This window comes from Schistocerca cancellata, chromosome 5 (assembly GCF_023864275.1).
Source record: "Schistocerca cancellata isolate TAMUIC-IGC-003103 chromosome 5, iqSchCanc2.1, whole genome shotgun sequence".
Lineage (NCBI taxonomy): Eukaryota > Metazoa > Arthropoda > Insecta > Orthoptera > Acrididae > Schistocerca > Schistocerca cancellata.
In genome coordinates, this window is record NC_064630.1 from 137,536,372 (window position 1) to 137,553,867 (window position 17,496).

The 17,496-nt window shown below is 35.1% G+C and overlaps 1 protein-coding gene across 1 annotated transcript in view; it reads right to left on the reverse strand.

Annotated features, from left to right (window-relative positions):
• The window catches only part of LOC126188009 (probable 2-oxoglutarate dehydrogenase E1 component DHKTD1 homolog, mitochondrial), a 356,616-nt gene that overhangs the window by 244,823 nt on the left and 94,297 nt on the right, over positions 1-17,496 (reverse strand). The window contains exon 5 of the mRNA XM_049929425.1: positions 17,247-17,408. Coding sequence (XP_049785382.1) covers positions 17,247-17,408 — 162 coding nt within the window. The remainder of the gene's footprint in view (positions 1-17,246; positions 17,409-17,496) is intronic.

Below are 17,496 nucleotides of genomic sequence, written 5' to 3' on the forward strand. Positions count from 1 at the left end.
TTTTCATACTGAAAACTTATTACAAATGTAGTGATGTTGTGCACAGACTGTTTGCAAACTGTGTGGAATGCTTGGTCTTTGTAATACATTAAATAAGTTGGCTATGATGAGAATGACTGCTAAATTTTAGAAAACCTGTTTGGCTGTGGACATTAAACCCTCAGGGCATCCTTGTGTTAGTTGTTCTACACAAAACATTGCCACCATGAGAGACAACATTGCTGCAAGTCCTATTCACTGATATTCACAACAACTGGATATTCCCTGAACCAGAATACAATGACTTATGAAAGAAGATCTGCACCTTTGGGTGTATAAAATCCAACTAACATTAGAACTAAAGCCAAAAGATATCAAAGAGCGCCAAGGATTAGCCCATTGGGTGCTTGCAAAACGAAGAACAGACAACAGTTCTATCACCAAAAAAATGCTCACTTATAAGAAGCACTTTCTGTTGAACAGCTTCACGAACAAGCTAAATTACAGGATTTGGCACAGAAAACTACCAAGTAGCTATAGAGAAGCCATTACATCCACAATGAATGACTGGACGTCATGGCATTTCAGCTGATGGTGGTAATTGTGCTTTAATTCCTCAAAGACAGTACTGTAAATGCATTAACACTGGGTGGCAAATGCTACTGCAATATGTTAAGAGAGTATTTATGGTCTGAACTCAGTCATGTGAATGTTGCAAGGTTTGCTTTCAACAAGACCGATTACAATAATGGACTTGTTATGAGAGAGGTTAACTGGACAAGTCATTTCTCACAATGGTGATGTAAATTGGCTACCCAGATATTGTGATACGACACCATGTGATTTCTTTCTGTGGGGTATTTGAAATCTCATGGGTATTCAACAAATCACATTCATTTCCAAAACTCAAGACTGAGAGTGCAAGGCTGAGAGGTGCAAATATGAGGAAAAGCAAGGGAAAATTTCATTGAAAGAAATGAGCTTGACCTGCACAGTTATGGAGGGCATCTGAGTAATATCATATTTCATACAAAATCACAAGTAGCACACAGTGCAATAACAAGTAAATTACTTAATTCTGTCAATAAATATGTACATTATGAGGCAATAAAAAACTGTATTCTTTTTGGAACACCCTTTAATTGCTGAAGCAATATTCATGATCATTTGACATATAATGCTGTAAATATGAGTACCTGAACCAGTGAAGTGAATCGGATTTCAAAAATGAGAATAGGCCTACTGTGAGATGTAGTGACTGCAAGCAACCATGTATTTAATCTAATTACTATCATGGTAATTAATATTCAGTCAAATTTTGTGACAGGCATAACTGGAGGTTGGATACCAGAGAATAAGAATACTTTGTACCAGAAACTAGTGCCATTTCTTCTCTCCAGTGCTAGAATAATGCAAGTACAAGTAGTGAAGCACCGAGTGATTAAAGTGAGTATTAAAACTGCACCGAGTGAAAGTAGTAAAGGAACTGTGGTTAGTTTTATTAATCCGTCAAAATAAATGGGAAAGGACCTGTTAAGTTGGGGAAAAGATAGTGGATATAATTACAGAAAAGAGACATTATAAACTTGAGACTCTCTAGAATGGAAAATATAAGTGGTGATGACAACTCAAATCATCAATTTTAAGTAATGTTATCACAGGGAAGGACAGCTAGTTTAATATAGTATTAATGGAGATACTGCTAATAGATTCAATAATGCCCACCATTAACTAGACAGCATTGAAGCTTTCATAAAAGGTCCCACATTCTGAGTTATGCAAATGTTTGCTACGGGCAAAAACACAAATATAAACACAAACCATAACTATGGAACAAGGGAACATTAGTTAGGAGGTAATGTAAAGATAACAGTGAGGAGAGTAGTGGTAGTTGTGAGACTTTAACCAATTTGAAAGTTTGTAGTATCAATGGCATTAAAGTCAGAATACAAGAAGACATCATACAGCAAAAGCACATGGGAGAAAATAACAAACAGTAGACAAAGAAATTGATGAAAGACAAAATGTAGAAGAAAAACGGAGTAGGGAAATTATTTTTCAAAAGGAATAGAAACAATAAAAACAAGAATAAACTGAGAGAAGAAAAGGGCAATTGTCTCAAGACAAAATGCTTTACTTTCAGTACTCAAACGCAATTTGATAGTGTCTGTCTAATGTTTAATATTTTTTTCTAATTTATGATGAAGCAGGCACTCATGGCAGGACATAAAGTATAAGGTGGCCAAAGATATTGGCATTGATTGTAGTGAATATGAAATATTTGCACATGACCCTCCAAAGTTTATGTACAACACAGTGGAGTATGTATTGATTTTTAGTTGTAAGGAGGAGATGATATTGCTTACTTGCATATTATTAGCTCATATAAAAATAGAATCTCTTTCAATATGATGCAAACTTTAAAATAAACTAACAGCACCATGAAATGGTGATGACTTTGCTGATTCCAGTCCACTTTGCATTTAAATGTGGAATTGAAAGAAGTGATACCACTGACATCACACTCCAAGACAGCAGCCACTTGACCTTGAAAAGTGCAAGATGTGTATTGCCTACATGCCAGGGGGAATTACATCATCAATTACCTTGAATGCATGATGTCATCAAGAAGATGTTTCGCAGGAAATTAAGAATGAAAAATGGCAGATTGTGGGATACTTAAAAATCGAAGATGGAAGATGGCAAGAAATTTAAATATTAAAGATGGATAAATTATTTTTAAATCCAAGATGGTGGAAATAGCCCAATTGTACTTTGCAACACTACCCCACCCTCCCCTCTCCTACCATCAGACCCTAGTTCTTAAAATGAAACAGCCAGTCACATGCTCTAAAATATTGAAATGCTCTGAATGTTTTCAGCCACATTCAAAAAATTTCACAAAGCACCACTTACAAACATGTAAAGTTCATTTTTTGTACCTTATATGGTGTAAGGCTCAAAAAAGCCTCACCTTAATTATTTTCCAGATCTAAATTGTTCTATAATGGTTGTCAAGTCTCACAAAGCAAGCAGACAGGGATTGGCAAGGCTGAGCTAACTGACTGAGCATTTTGATTATATGACAAGCTTGTCTTGCTGCAATACGTTTCACACTGCTCACTATAACATGACACACACATTGTATTGCAAACCACCCATGGGCACCACTGCTAATCTAACTTACAGCTTAAAGTGTGATTGCTGGCATCTTCCCAAAGCCTGCCTATCTCGTAACACTTTATAAGCACCATAGAACAGTTTATATGTGGAAAATAATTAATTTGAGGCTCTGTTGTGTCTTATACCATCTATGAGATAAAAAGCAACTTTGCACATAAGTAAGTGGTACTTTACATATTGTTTTGGATGTTTTTTGAATGTGGTGCAAAACATTCATGTATGATACTTTTGCGCATGTCCAAGATGACTACCTTGTGATTAGCTGTTTCATTTTAATAGTCTGTAAAGTACTTTTAAATGAAAAAATGATGCAAGTTACACCTTTTACATAATTTTTTGGATAATTTCTTTTTTACATGGAGCAAAAAATTCAGAGCACAGCCAAAAATATTGTGATTCACATCTTTTATGCAATTTCGTCTACTTTTGAGCAGCCAAACTGACTGCATTGTGGTATTTTTAAAAGAGTAAATCACCACTTGACTTTGTATTATTATATTTACCTTTTGTACTATACACATTTTGGCTTTTATACCATTATCGACTACAATGCTACAAGTTGATAAACCATTATTAATAATGATGTAACAACTTTTAGTATTGAACCCGATAATGGCATAAAAGCCAAAATCTGGATGTACAAAAAATAAATATAATAATACACAGTCAAATAGTGATTTACTCTTTTCAAAAATGTTGTATAACTGTGGCTCAATGCCATCAAAAACGTTACATTGTGACAGCCTGTTTCATTTTAATGGTCTGTAAAATACTTTTAATTACGACAATACTGTAAGTTACATATTTTACATGTTTTTTGGATAAATGCTTTTGGATGTAGCACAAAGAAAATTAATGGCACTTGGAGTCTTTTAACCCTTTCAGGTTCCTAAGAAAACTAAAGTGCTAGTGATTAAAATTTTTGTATCTCTGTGGTAACTGGAGGTTTTACAAACAAAATATGTTATTATTTCAAACATTTTTATTTGTACTGCTAAAAAAAAAAGCTGGGAGGTATTTGTCCCTGTGGTCCTTAAAGGACAGTTACAAAACACTTTACACTTAAGATGCAATGTCAGTCACAAAACTTGCAGACTTCAATCTTTCTTCATCATTTTCTAGAATTACATCCAGTCATGGAGGGTCATGTATATTTGTTAAAAGTGGCATTGATTATTGTAACATAAAATGCATTGAACTGTTAGCTGAAGAGAAAATTTTTGAAGTATCTGCAGTTGAACTCTCTGCATTAAAATTAATAATCATCTGTGTATATAGGAGCCCTGATGAGAACTTAAATGATTTCTGTCACCAACTAGAAGCAGCTTTAAATACTATAAAAAACTTCAACAAAACAGTGATCATATGTGGAGATTTTAATATTGATTTTCAAGAAATCTCAAAAGACCAGCAAAGCTTGATGACCCTACTGGAAACATATAACATAAAACATAAAAGCCACCATAGACTCTCCTACAAGAGTTACACCAACAACTAGCTCAACAATTGATCAGATATTAATAAACACAAATGTAAATCACAATTTATGTGCCGGAAATCTTAATACTGGCTTCAGTGATCACTATGCACAGTTTATTGCTTTGCACACCCCAAGTGAAACAACTGAGAAAGAGGAACTTGTAAAAGAAGCAAGGAAATTCACTAAGAAACAAATAAACCTTTTTGTACAGAGACTAAGTGAAGAAACTTGGTATGAAGTGTATACCTGTGAAAATACTAACAAAAAGTTTGAAAAATTCATGGAAATCTTCATGTTATACTTTGAAGCTGCATTTCCATTAAAAAAGCAAAAATGTCAACCTAACTTCAAAAAGAACAAATGGATTACAATAGGTATTAGAATATCTTGTGCAGAGAAAAGAAGATTACACGATATAGCAAAGACACAGAACATGCCTCATGAATTTCATTTGTACCTGAAGAATTACAAGAGGATCCTCAAAAATGTTGTAAGGAAAGCTAAAACAATGTGCAAATGACAAATACATTGAAAACTCAAAAAACAAATCTAAAGCTATATGGGAAGTTATAAAAAATCAAACAACAAGTGAAACTAAACAATATAAAAATGTGAACTTATGTTATGAAGGACAAATGATTTCTTGCCCAACAGAAATTGCAGGGACCTTCAACAAATATTTTGCAAATGTAAGTGAACAGTTGGTGAGTGGACTGGAAGAACACAACAAAATATCACCTCCAACATGCAATAGTGTGAGAAATGTCTCTACATCTTTGTTCCTTTCACCCACAAATTCTGAAGAAATTTTATCAGTTATAAAAACCTTGAAAACAGGCTACTCATGTGGAATTGATGGAATACCAGATGCAATTATTAAAAAATGCTGTCTTGCCTTAGCTGAACCCTTGGCACATTTGTGCAACAGCTCACTGGCATCAGGAACCTTCCCTTCATGCTTAAAAACAGCAAAGCTGAAACCACTGTTCAAAAAAGGAAATCCAGAATGTGTTTCAAATTATAGACCAATAGCCCTACTGCCTATATTTTCTAAAATTTTAGAAAAAGTTTTTTATAAGAGATTGTCTGATTTCCTAAATAAAAATAAGATTCTCTCTCCTTCACAGCATGGCTTCAGGAAAGGCTATTCAACTGAAAGTGCAATATTTGAATTTCTTAATGAAATCTATACTAAACTGGATGCAGGTGAGTTTGTGACAGGCATATGTCTTGATTTATCTAAAGCTTTTGACGTCATTGACCATAGTGCCCTACTGCAGAAGCTTGACCAGTTAGGAATTAGAGGTATATCCAACGACTGGCTCAAGACATACCTATGTGGTCGCAAACAGGTGGTCGAAGTGCAATATACTGACCATAACAAAATCAGCTACTACTATTCGGGATGTGAAAATGTGAAATATGGTGTCCCTCAAGGATCAGCATTAGGACCCATTCTGTTTCTCCTCTATGTCAATGATCTTATGTACAACAAGTATTGCCAAACTACCCTCCAATTTGCAGACGATACAAGCTTCCTTATTAGTGGTAAAACAGAAGAAAAACTAAAAGACTCCGCTATCCAAACAATGAACAGTGTAGAACAGTGGTTCAGCTACAACAAGCTAATTATAAACAAAGAAAAGACAGTAGCACTGAATTTCTATAATGTAAAAGGAAGACACCACCCAAACATAGAAATAGAACTTAGGGACAGAGTTCTTGAAAGTGTTGACAGCAGTAAATTTCTGGGACTCTGGCTCAAGAACAACACAAAATGGGTGGTACATATTGAATATTTGCAAAGAAAACTAAGCAAAACCTGTTACATGATACGGATCTTAAAAACTTGTTGCAGCAAAGCCAGCCTGTTAAATGTATACTACTTCTATGTGCATTCTGTAATTAAATATGGCATAATCTTCTGGGGCAATACAACAACAAATATTAAACTTTTCAGGATGCAAAAGAGAATACTAAGAATTATTGAAGGGGTAAACAAAACGAAATCGTGCAGACCCATATTAAAAAAACTGTCAGTTCTTCCTCTTCCTTGCATTTTTATCTATGAAACATCACTTTTCATCAAACAATATATCGATAGACACCCAGATATCTTATTAAAAAATGAAGATATACATGCACACAATACAAGGCAAAAATCTGACCTTCATATGAAACGGGTGAGAACATCATTGTGCCAAAAAGGCACACCACATACTGGGATAAAGATTTTCAATAATCTACCTAAACATATTAAATCAATAGGTAAACTCTGTAGTTTTAAGGCTGAAGAAAGGCATATTTAATTGATCATTGCTTTTACAGTCTGACAGAATATATAAAAGCCAAACAACAAAAAATAAAGATGCATTATTAATATTCTAATTTGTATGTTGCCTGTAATGTTTGTTGTATTTACGAATCTGTGCTAAATTACTTCAATATCCAGTCCTTAGGATTGCAATACAAACTGTATTTTATCTTGTAAATACCTAACCAAGTCCAATATCCTTGTATATATTCTATACATATAGGATTTGAAGGACTAAAATAAATAAATAAATAATACATCGAAAAATTAGAGAGGCTGTGTATATGTTGTCTATTTGATGTGAAATTCTGCAAAACAGTTTCTGCTTAAAGTAAAGCATAAATTAACACCACACTGTTCACAAATATTGTAAGTGTGGTTTTCAACACACTTTGAAGCACAATGAACACATCTCTTCCTTACGTCTGATTTTATCATTCGGTGCTCTGGACTCTTTGGATTGCAGCTGGTCTGCAACATTCTTGATGTTTTCACTACTGTTGATAAATTCCTTTGTCGACTTGAATAATTTCCAATTAGATTTTATCGCAATGCATTGTCTGAACTCTAGGGATGATAGTGTTGATTTGAATCCTGATTCTTCTGCCAATTTTGAATATATTACATATGCATTGTTTACACCAATGTCAAGAAGATCAAAGAAAATTCTCAGGTAAAACTTAATCTTTGCCTTCCTGTCGATCTCATGTCACTTTCTTCTGGTCCATAAGGTCCACCCCTCCCATCCACTTGTTGTACTTTCTTATCATAAGAGGACACTGAACATTGATCTTTTCAGAAGAACCAGACTGACGTCTCTTCAATGTCGTACATGGTATTGGGGAAATAAAATTAATCAGTAGAAAAACTGGCTTGTTATCCATCCATCTGAGGATTGTCAGACCATTGCGACTGAGACTGTATGAATCACCTCTTTTCATTTCCTTTTCTGGAGGGAATGTCTTTGGGATGTTTTTACGATTGGTTCCACTGTTCCACATGATCTGATATTTTGTAAACCAAGGTAATACTGCAAAGTTGGAGAGTTAAAAAAGTTATCTATGTAAATTTCAAATTCCAGTCAGGATAGTGATTTTGTCAGTTGCAGAACTACTGACTCACCAAGCCCTATACACATTTTGAAACCCCATTTGACTGGCTTATTTTTGACATACTGTCGCATAATATTATGTCCTTTGAATCTGATCATATGCTCATCTACAGATTGAGCCCTAGTTGCACTAAGTGATTCCTGGAAGGTTTTGTTTAAATGGGTAATTACAGGTCTCACTTTGTATGTGTGGTCTTCCTTTATTGACTGATCTGCATTGTTGGAAAAATGTAAGTACTTTCGAATCTCTTCAATCCGATGTATTGGCATAATCTGAGCTATATAAGGAACATCTAAATCAGGTTCAGTTGTCCAGTAGCTTCTAAATGTAGGTAAAATTGGTACCCCATTACCAGGTTCACACCAAGAAATGCCTTGATTTCATCTTCATTTGTGCTGAATGCGTTGCCTGATTGTTCTGCATACCGAATACTTTCAGGAATTAATATATCATGCACCAAATCTTTTAGGCCAATAGTAGAAAAAAATTTCAAATGGCTGTGGCATTTCACGATTTTCACTGACACTAAACAAAAGCACTTTTCAAAATTCATGATTCATGTTATCACTGAACTGTCTTGGTTGGTAAGTTCTGGACCATTTAAATTCTGGCAAATCTGGAAGGGAATCAGGTACCTCAGCATTTGGTTCTGATATTTCGTCTGTATGCCTTCTTTTGTTAGGTTGGCTAAGTATTTCTTTTTCAGGATCTTCTGTAATAACATGTTCTCTTTCATCTTCCATATCTCCTTCAAGAAAATTTTTTTATCTTCTTCATCCAGTAACAGATTATCTTCGTCATCACTACTGCAAGCCTCCAAAATCTGCATAACACTTTCATCAGTGATGAAAAATTCTCTTTTTCTGGAGCACATGACCTAAAAGCAGATTTAAAATTATACCAGTACAATTTCCTTCAGTTTAATTAATAAAATGAAAGATAATATATTTTCAACTGAATTTTATAAACCATTCTGCTCGTTTTGTTTTACGTAATAGTAACGATTTCATGACATTCAAAAACAAGTACACAAATTACCATTGTGGTACACTGGGACAACTATGTCCCAAAGAATGAAAATAAAGATTTCCACTGATGAAATGCAGTTATTTTCTAAATGAATGGTCTAAAGTAAAAGAGAAACTTACTTGAATATTCTTTCAAGCTTTGACAGTAATGCAGAGAACACAATATGCACACAATAAGTGAATAAATTTGTGTGTCTGCTCGAAGTGAGGAGCACCAACAATAACCGATGACTAATGGTAGTTATAGTAATTGTTGCCACCAAAGATGTACAATATTAAAGAAAACAAATATCTCTGCTTCAAGTAGAGCATCTGTAGCACATCAACTGTAATTACAGTCCAATTAGTAAGGTGATTTATACGTGGGACAAATGTGTCCCATGTACATGAAAGGGTTAAGGAAAGGTACTGGTGAAATTTGAACCTGGTCATAAAGAAATTGCAGTGGGCCAAAAATTTGATTGATGACATATCTTGCCATGCCAAATTCAGTGGGTAAATTCAATCTGATCAACAATTTTTTCATACTTTTTGATTTTTGAGTTTTGAAAAAAAAAACATTTTTTTCAAATACATACAGGGAGTTCTTAGTTGTCAAGGAAGGTATTCACAAAAAAATGTTTCAGCCAAAAATGTTAAAAATTGATGCAGTAGTAACATTTTTTTATTGCAACCATTTTGATTTTTGCAAAAAAGTTGAAGTATAGTTAGTTTTCTACCATTAGATAGATATGTACAGTGTGGAAATTAAATTGAAACATTAATTTCATGTTCTGTATACGTGCATAATCTATACGTACATCTGTAATTGTCTATGTATGTGTGCCTAATTTCTTTTTTTTCAGACATATGGATTTATGTTCATGGCAGACTCAATTGTGAACTGGAAAGTAAACATCCCTGATGGTGCCTGGTTCAGGATGGGTGGCTGCCTGGTGTGAGGTTCTTAGGGTGAGCAGGTAATGAACATTTGAACACAGTTCAGTTACTTTACGTAACGTTATTCATACCATGATACATACATACACTGTAGCAGTAATGCCCCTGCATTCTACCAACCATAACACTATGTGGTAGCCTGGCGATTGATGACAGTTCGACACCTGGCAGCCAGAAAAGACCCACTTTTATTCCGTGCGACCAGCTATACCCGTGGACGATGACACACCTGTGCGGATGCAGTGCAGATGGGAATATGTGATGTAAAATGTCAATTGAAAATAAAGAATGCAATTTTACACACCTACATGGATACCCTGCAAATCACATTTAAGTGCCTGGCAGAGGGTTCATCGAACCATATTGGGTGAAACATTGCATAATGTTGTAGTAATGCTATTTTATGTTAAAATCTTGTCATGTATTGTAGATTGTTGTTTTGAAAAAGATCAAAATGACCAAAAAGAAAAACTGTTATTCCTCTGTCAATTTTAAACATTTTTTTTCTCAAAACATTTTTGTGAATACATTTCATGAAAACCAATAACGCCACAAATGGGTTTCAGAAAATATTGATTTTCTTCAAAAACCTAAAATTCAAAGTGATGAAAAATTTTGTTTAGCAAATTGGATTTACCCACTGAATTCTGCATGCCAAAATATGTTATGAAACAAATCTTCAGTCCCTTGCATTTTTTTTTTCCAACCTGGGAGAAATTTCTCTGGTACCTACCCTTAAGCACATCAAATATGGCTATATTGTAACTGGTTGTTTCATTTTATGTCAATGATAAAATCCCCTACAGTTGTAAAAATTATTTATTTGTAAAAGGGAAAGCACTACCCAGTTTCAAGACACATGTCCCATCTTCAAGGCATATTAAAATGCGAGTCCACAAAGGATGCATAACTAAGGTTAAATCAGATTAAAATATGTTAAAATAGTGCAGCCCTAGTACTTGGTATGAAAGAGAATATCCTCTTCTAGGTCTCACATTTTAATTTGACATGAGCAGTCTACTCACCAACGTTACTGTTACATGACCGCTTTCGCCAGAATTTCAATTTTGGTTTGTGTTTTGTATTGGTCTGATAGCTGTCTATGTAGCACTGTGTACAAAAGACCATCTATATGTCTTCATGCAAGTCCACAGTGGTGCGCCCATTAGCCTGGACCATTGTTCTCCACTGCAAGAGGCTTTCTGCCACTCTTGCACGTCATACACCAAGAATGTGCTGTTTTAACACATTTCAACCTATTTCAAACCTAGTTACGCATCCTTCATAAACTCACATTTTAACATGCACTTAAAAATTGGACATATGTCCTGAAACCAGATACTGCTTTCCTCTTTAGAAATAACTAATTCTTACAACTGTAGCAGATTTTATCATTGACAATGAATAACAGTTGTGGAAGTCCCATGAAGAGAAACATGTGTTTAATTTAATGGTCTGTAAAGTATTAGGCTCTGACTGGAGGAGAGGGAAGGGGAGGGGAAATGTTATAAAGCACACCTACGCTAGTCCCATCATTTAATATTTTATTTACTTTTTTAAATTTATCCTCCATAAAACTTTATTAAATTTCCTATCATCAGCCATCTTTAATTTTTAAATTTCCCATTCCCTTCAATTTTTCAATTTCCTGCTATCTACCATCTTGATGATGTCATTCTTTCAAGGTCACTGATGGAGTCTTTGCCCCTGGCATGTAGGCAACAAACACTGACCCTTGCAGTTTTCAAGGTCAAAAGGCCACCATTTTGGATTGTAATGTCAATGGTATCACATATATAAATATTGCATTTAAGTGCAAAATGGGCTGGAATTGGATTAGTCTTTCCTACTGGAGAGATTGCTACTCACCAGACAGAGTAAGCAGGGAGTAACAGACAGGCACACTGAAAAGAGACTTCTACATATTATCAGCTAACAGACTCAAATCTTTGTCAGATGCACAAAACATGCGCACATCCCCAAGCCTTACACACGCACATATGGCCACCGTTGCCTCCAGATGCTAAGGCCTGAATGTGATTTTTTTCTATAGTGATCAGTGCCAATGCCAGCACACTGGCATAGTACTTTCCACCACTCTAATTTTGTTAATAAGAATTGTGGTATACTTAACATGTTATCACTCTTTGGAGTATTATGATGTCATCTTCTGAGATAACACAGAAAAGACCAGTAGCATAATTATTCTGTGAAAAGAGGCAGTAATGCACACCATTGGTGATTTGTTCATCAACCTGAAAGTTGGTGTGATGCACCTCTCCATTTCTGGCAGTTGCCATCTTACCCCTTTGGTTCTACATAACTGTTGCATCCCACATCATTTCTGATTTGCATTATGTATTAATATCTAGACCTGCTCCTGTGATCCTCTCCCTCTAATGTCCATTCAACTATTGTTTTCAGCAACGAGTATTGATGTAATATGTGCCCAACCATTCTATCTTTCCATTTTATTGTGTTCTTTATTAGATTGTTTTCTCATTGAATCACTGCAGGACATCTTCATCCCTTTCTGAATCAATCCATTTGATCTTTAATAGCCTCCTACAACAACACATTTTGCAGGTTTCTAATTGTTTCATTTCTGTCTTTCTCATTGTCCATGTTCACACCATTACACAGTCTTTGAATGTTAGTATCTCTTTCTTTTTATAGGAAGTCATTTTGGCTTGTACAAATATTGCCACAATATCTGTCTTGCTTCATCCTTCTGCTGTTGAGGTAACAAAATTTGTCCACATTTAACATTTAGCTACAAGCATGTCAACCTGTTGTGCACACTAATAACTTAGATTTCTTTTTGAGACACGTGTGTTCCAATTATGAACTTACAAAAGTTCCATTTCGTTAAGTATCTAACTCATTTCCTGTTCACTTTCACTTAGCACTCCCATCTCAACAGAAGAGTGAAGCATGTTGATTCTCAGTCTATGAAAAACAACTTCCACATTGAGATGGTCCTTTACTGTCTTCATAGCCTCTTCAAAATACAAATTAAATACCAGTGCTGAAAATGAGCAACCCTTACTTATACTTTTCCTGGATTCATCACAATACGAGAGTGGATTGTTCTTCCATAGTCATCGTTTGTGTCCTACTGTCTAAGAATGGTTGATTGGTTGTTTCGGGGAAGGAGACCAGACAGCGAGGTCATCGGTCTCATCGGATTAGGGAAGGATGGGGAAGGAAGTCAGCCGTGCCCTTTGAAAGGAGCCATTCTGGCATTTGCCTGGAGCGATTTAGGGAAATCACGGAAAACCTAAATCAGGATGGCCGGACGCAGGATTGAACCGTCGTCCTCCCGAATGCGAGTCCAGTGTCTAACCACTGCGCCACCTCGCTCGGTGTCTAAGAATGAAAAATATTTTATTCCATTCTGAAAAGGGTAGTTGCTACTGCCATATAGAGGAGATGCAGAGTCACAGATAGGCACAACAAAAAGACTGTTGTTCGTATTAGTGACTTAGCATCTCTACTATAGGGTGAGTGGCAACTATCTTTTTCATAATATTGTTACATTCCATTCTGGATTTTCCATTGTTTGATATTATCCCATTCTGCTTTATAGAAAGCCTCCTCCAAATCTAGAAACACAATGCCAGTTTACTTGTTTTTCCTATATCTGGCCTCAGTTCTGGAATTACTTCTCAAGTGCCTTAATGTCTCTTGAAACCAAACTGGATCACACATAATCTACTTTAAGTTTCCTATTCTTTGATGAAGTATTCTCATAAGTATTTTTGATGCACTTGATACTAGACTGACTATAAGAGAATTTTCACATATATCGAATCTTGTTTTCTTTGGTCATGTAATAAACATATTCTTTTCCACGATAGAGCTCCTGCAGTTAGGTGAATTTCATTCAAATGGTTATACAGTTCTTACTGTCCCCCTTGGTCTGATATTTCATCAGTAGCTCGGCTTTTGTTCATTCCAAGTTTGTGCAAAAGTTTTTGAAAGTCATAAAAATCTATTTCATATCTCCTATCTCCTATCACTTTCTTGCACTATGTCCTTATTTTCAGGGAGAATATAAAAATTCTCGAAGTATTGTTTCCATATTCTCATCTTATTTTCTGCTTTCATTACCTAATACTAGTCTTCATCTCTAATAACTGTATTTCTCATTCTGTGATTTCTAAAATGATTGTTCATCAATATGTGTGCTGTATCTATGTTACTCTGTTTTACATTTGCTTCTACTTCATGGTCTTTCTGCTCTATCCATTTGCTATAGGCTAATAATATTGGATAAACCAGATAATTTAGGATGATTTACCTCTACACTACATATATATTCCATGAGCCACTATACAGTGCATGGCAATATTATTGATTTTCTGTCCTATTCCATTCTCAAACTGAAAGAAGGAAAAATGGCTGGCCTCTATACACACCCTGATTTCAATTTTCTAATTCTTATTCTCAAGAGTCCAATGTGACATAGGTGATGGTGGAGTAGAACTGTCACACAATCTTCTAGAACAGAGTTTCCATAAATTTACCCGAAGTAGTTTCCCAGGAACTATGTTGTCTTTCTTCCAAGGATTCCCATTTGAGTTCAACGAGCAATTCCCTTGCACTTTTGTATCTGCTGTACAGGCCAGTTGTGATCCCAGGAGTGCTCCTCTGGATTCATTCTATAATTACAGTCACATATGCTAGATAAGAACTCCAAATTGTGTAACAATACTTTATGACGGGTCTCAGTAGCCTCTTGTATGTGATTTTCTTTACAGATGTACTGTATACACTTTTCCTGAATCCTTCCAACAAATCTAAGTCTTCCATTTGGCATCTGTAATACAGAGTTTCCTTAATTCTTCCATTTCATATAATTTCTGAGTATTAACCCTAAATACTTACAAGATGTTCACCACTGATGTTGTAACAGGAAGAGCAGTGTTTTTTTTATTATTATAAGGAGCCAGAATGACTAGTCAATAAGTGAAAAATTAGGGCTACCCATACATTGTTGCTAGTATACTTAATAGAATGTAGCCAGCAGTGGCTACATCTGTCAGTTGATTATAACCTAATTTATTTAAAACTGTTTCTGAGACAATAAACAACTCAATACCATGCATAAGGAATAACTTTGATATCAAAATAGCCTCTACAGTTAGTGCAGTGTCTGTATATTATTTTATTCATGACTGTAATTTTCAGCAAATGAAATATTATTTTTTCAGGTCTCATTAATGACATAATTTTTATTATCTTTACCGGTTTTGAAAAATTAATTTGTCATCTTCAGAAGCCTGCAAAATTAGGGATATAATGAATATTTAGACCTTGGCTATATATTTATGTGAAGTATAAAAAGTATATTGTCAATGGCCTCACTGCAGTGGTAATACCAGTCCCCCTCAGATTACCGAAGTTAAGTGCTGTCAGGCTTGGCTAGCACTTGGATGGGTGACCGTCTGGCCTGCAAAGGGCTCTTCGCAATCAGGGTGCATCCAGCCCTTTTGAGGCAAATTGGGGAGCTACTTGATTGAGAAGTAACAGCTTTGATCACGAAAACTGACAACAGCCAGGAGAGCATTTTGTTGACCACATACCCCTCCATATCTGCATCCAGGAATGCCCATAGGCTGAAGATGACATGGCAGTTGGTCAGTACCTTTAGGATCTTCCGAGACCTGTTCAAATGGAGGTTTTATGAAAATTATATTAGAGAAACTTACTGTCTGCTAAACTAAGTATTTGTAAGTTTTTGTAACACACTTTTATACTTCATTTAAATGTGCAGCCAAGGTCTAAAATTTGTAATATCCCTAATTTTATAAACTTCTGAAGATGAAAAATTAAGTTGTCAAACTGGTAAAGATAATAAAAATTTATTTGAGCTGATGACTGAAATTTATCCTGGGGAAAAAGGAAAAAAGAAAAAAAAAAGGTGTCTGTACAGTTTGATGAAAAGTGGATGTCCTTGCTGATGATATACGACCATATTAAATAATGAAATGTATTCTCAAATCACAAATAAGATATTACATCTGCTATATAGTTTACCAATGACACATGAAAATTTATCTATAATTCAGATGTAGATTGTCAGCAGTGTCTGTTCCTTCACAGACACACATGTATGAAGGACATTTGCATCAGACTACTCAGACACTGTCAAATACAGACACTGCACTAATTGTATTTCATGCCAAAGCAAGGAAAAATGATGTCATAAACGATCTCTCTCCTGATGTGGAAATCACACGAACAGGTTCAAGCATTACTGAATGTGTACACTATGACATATGGAAGTTTGGATTGGTCCAGGAGACATGCATACATGGTCAAAGGTTAACTACTTGCAATAAGTGGGAAATCCAGGTTCGAGACCCAGTCTGGCAAAACTTTTCATATGTCTATAGTAAACCATACAGCTAATGTACTATTGTATTTACAATTTGCAAATATTTCATAATATAGCCCCTATCTGTACAACACAAACACAAATAGAAATCAATAAATGGTATTCAGTTTGAATGTTAATTGGTAAAGATACTTTGATGGCCAGGTTGTGATTAATGAAAGGAGGATGGCTGATGGTATAAAGTGCTGATAACTAAATTGTGTTCCATTGATGGAGCATTAAAGACACTGCTGATGGAGATCCAACAATCAGATGCAAAGCTCAGCTGTACGTTTGATGCAGTAATCAAGGAGAAAGCTACATACCAGCTCTGCACTACACAATTCCCAGACTCTGTGAAAGCTGTCAATATACAGAAAAAATTACCACTCCAGTTAGGCAACTGAAGCAATATATTTGATGCTCCATCAATGATGTCACAAAATTTTCTTTACTAGCATTAGTACTACAAGAGTACTGTAGATAAATAGCTTCTGAATTGCATAACTAACAGAAGTTAATGACTCTCATTAATGACATAAGTGGACTAAATTTTAATTTTAGCTGTAGAATCCAAATGCAAATTATAAATAATGCTAGTCTCTGTTATTCTTGACTGACCTTTATAATTAAGTTTATGTAACAGCATATGTCAACGAATCATAATTTTGTACATGAGGCAAACATGTCACTATATGAAGCAATAATGAATGGTATTAATATTACTGAATGGGTGACAATATCATATTTCTGCAACTGTAAGAGTTAGAGTATAATAGTCAAGGATAACAGTTCTCACAGTGACCAATATAGAATTTATCACACTCACCAAAATGGCTTATAACATCACCACATGTTTTCACATCATCTGGAAACTCTGGTAATCCCTTTAACTTCCTAAAAATCAGACCTGGATGAAATTCAAATAAGCCTGTAAGAAGATTTAGCCTCCCTCTATGTGGCATTCCAATAACTATTTCCTCGAGTCCATCTGAAAAAAAAAAAAAAGATATTCTATTCTAAAGAAACATTTTAAAACTATGTTAAGTTATATGAATATGGTGGCTGTAGAGAATAGT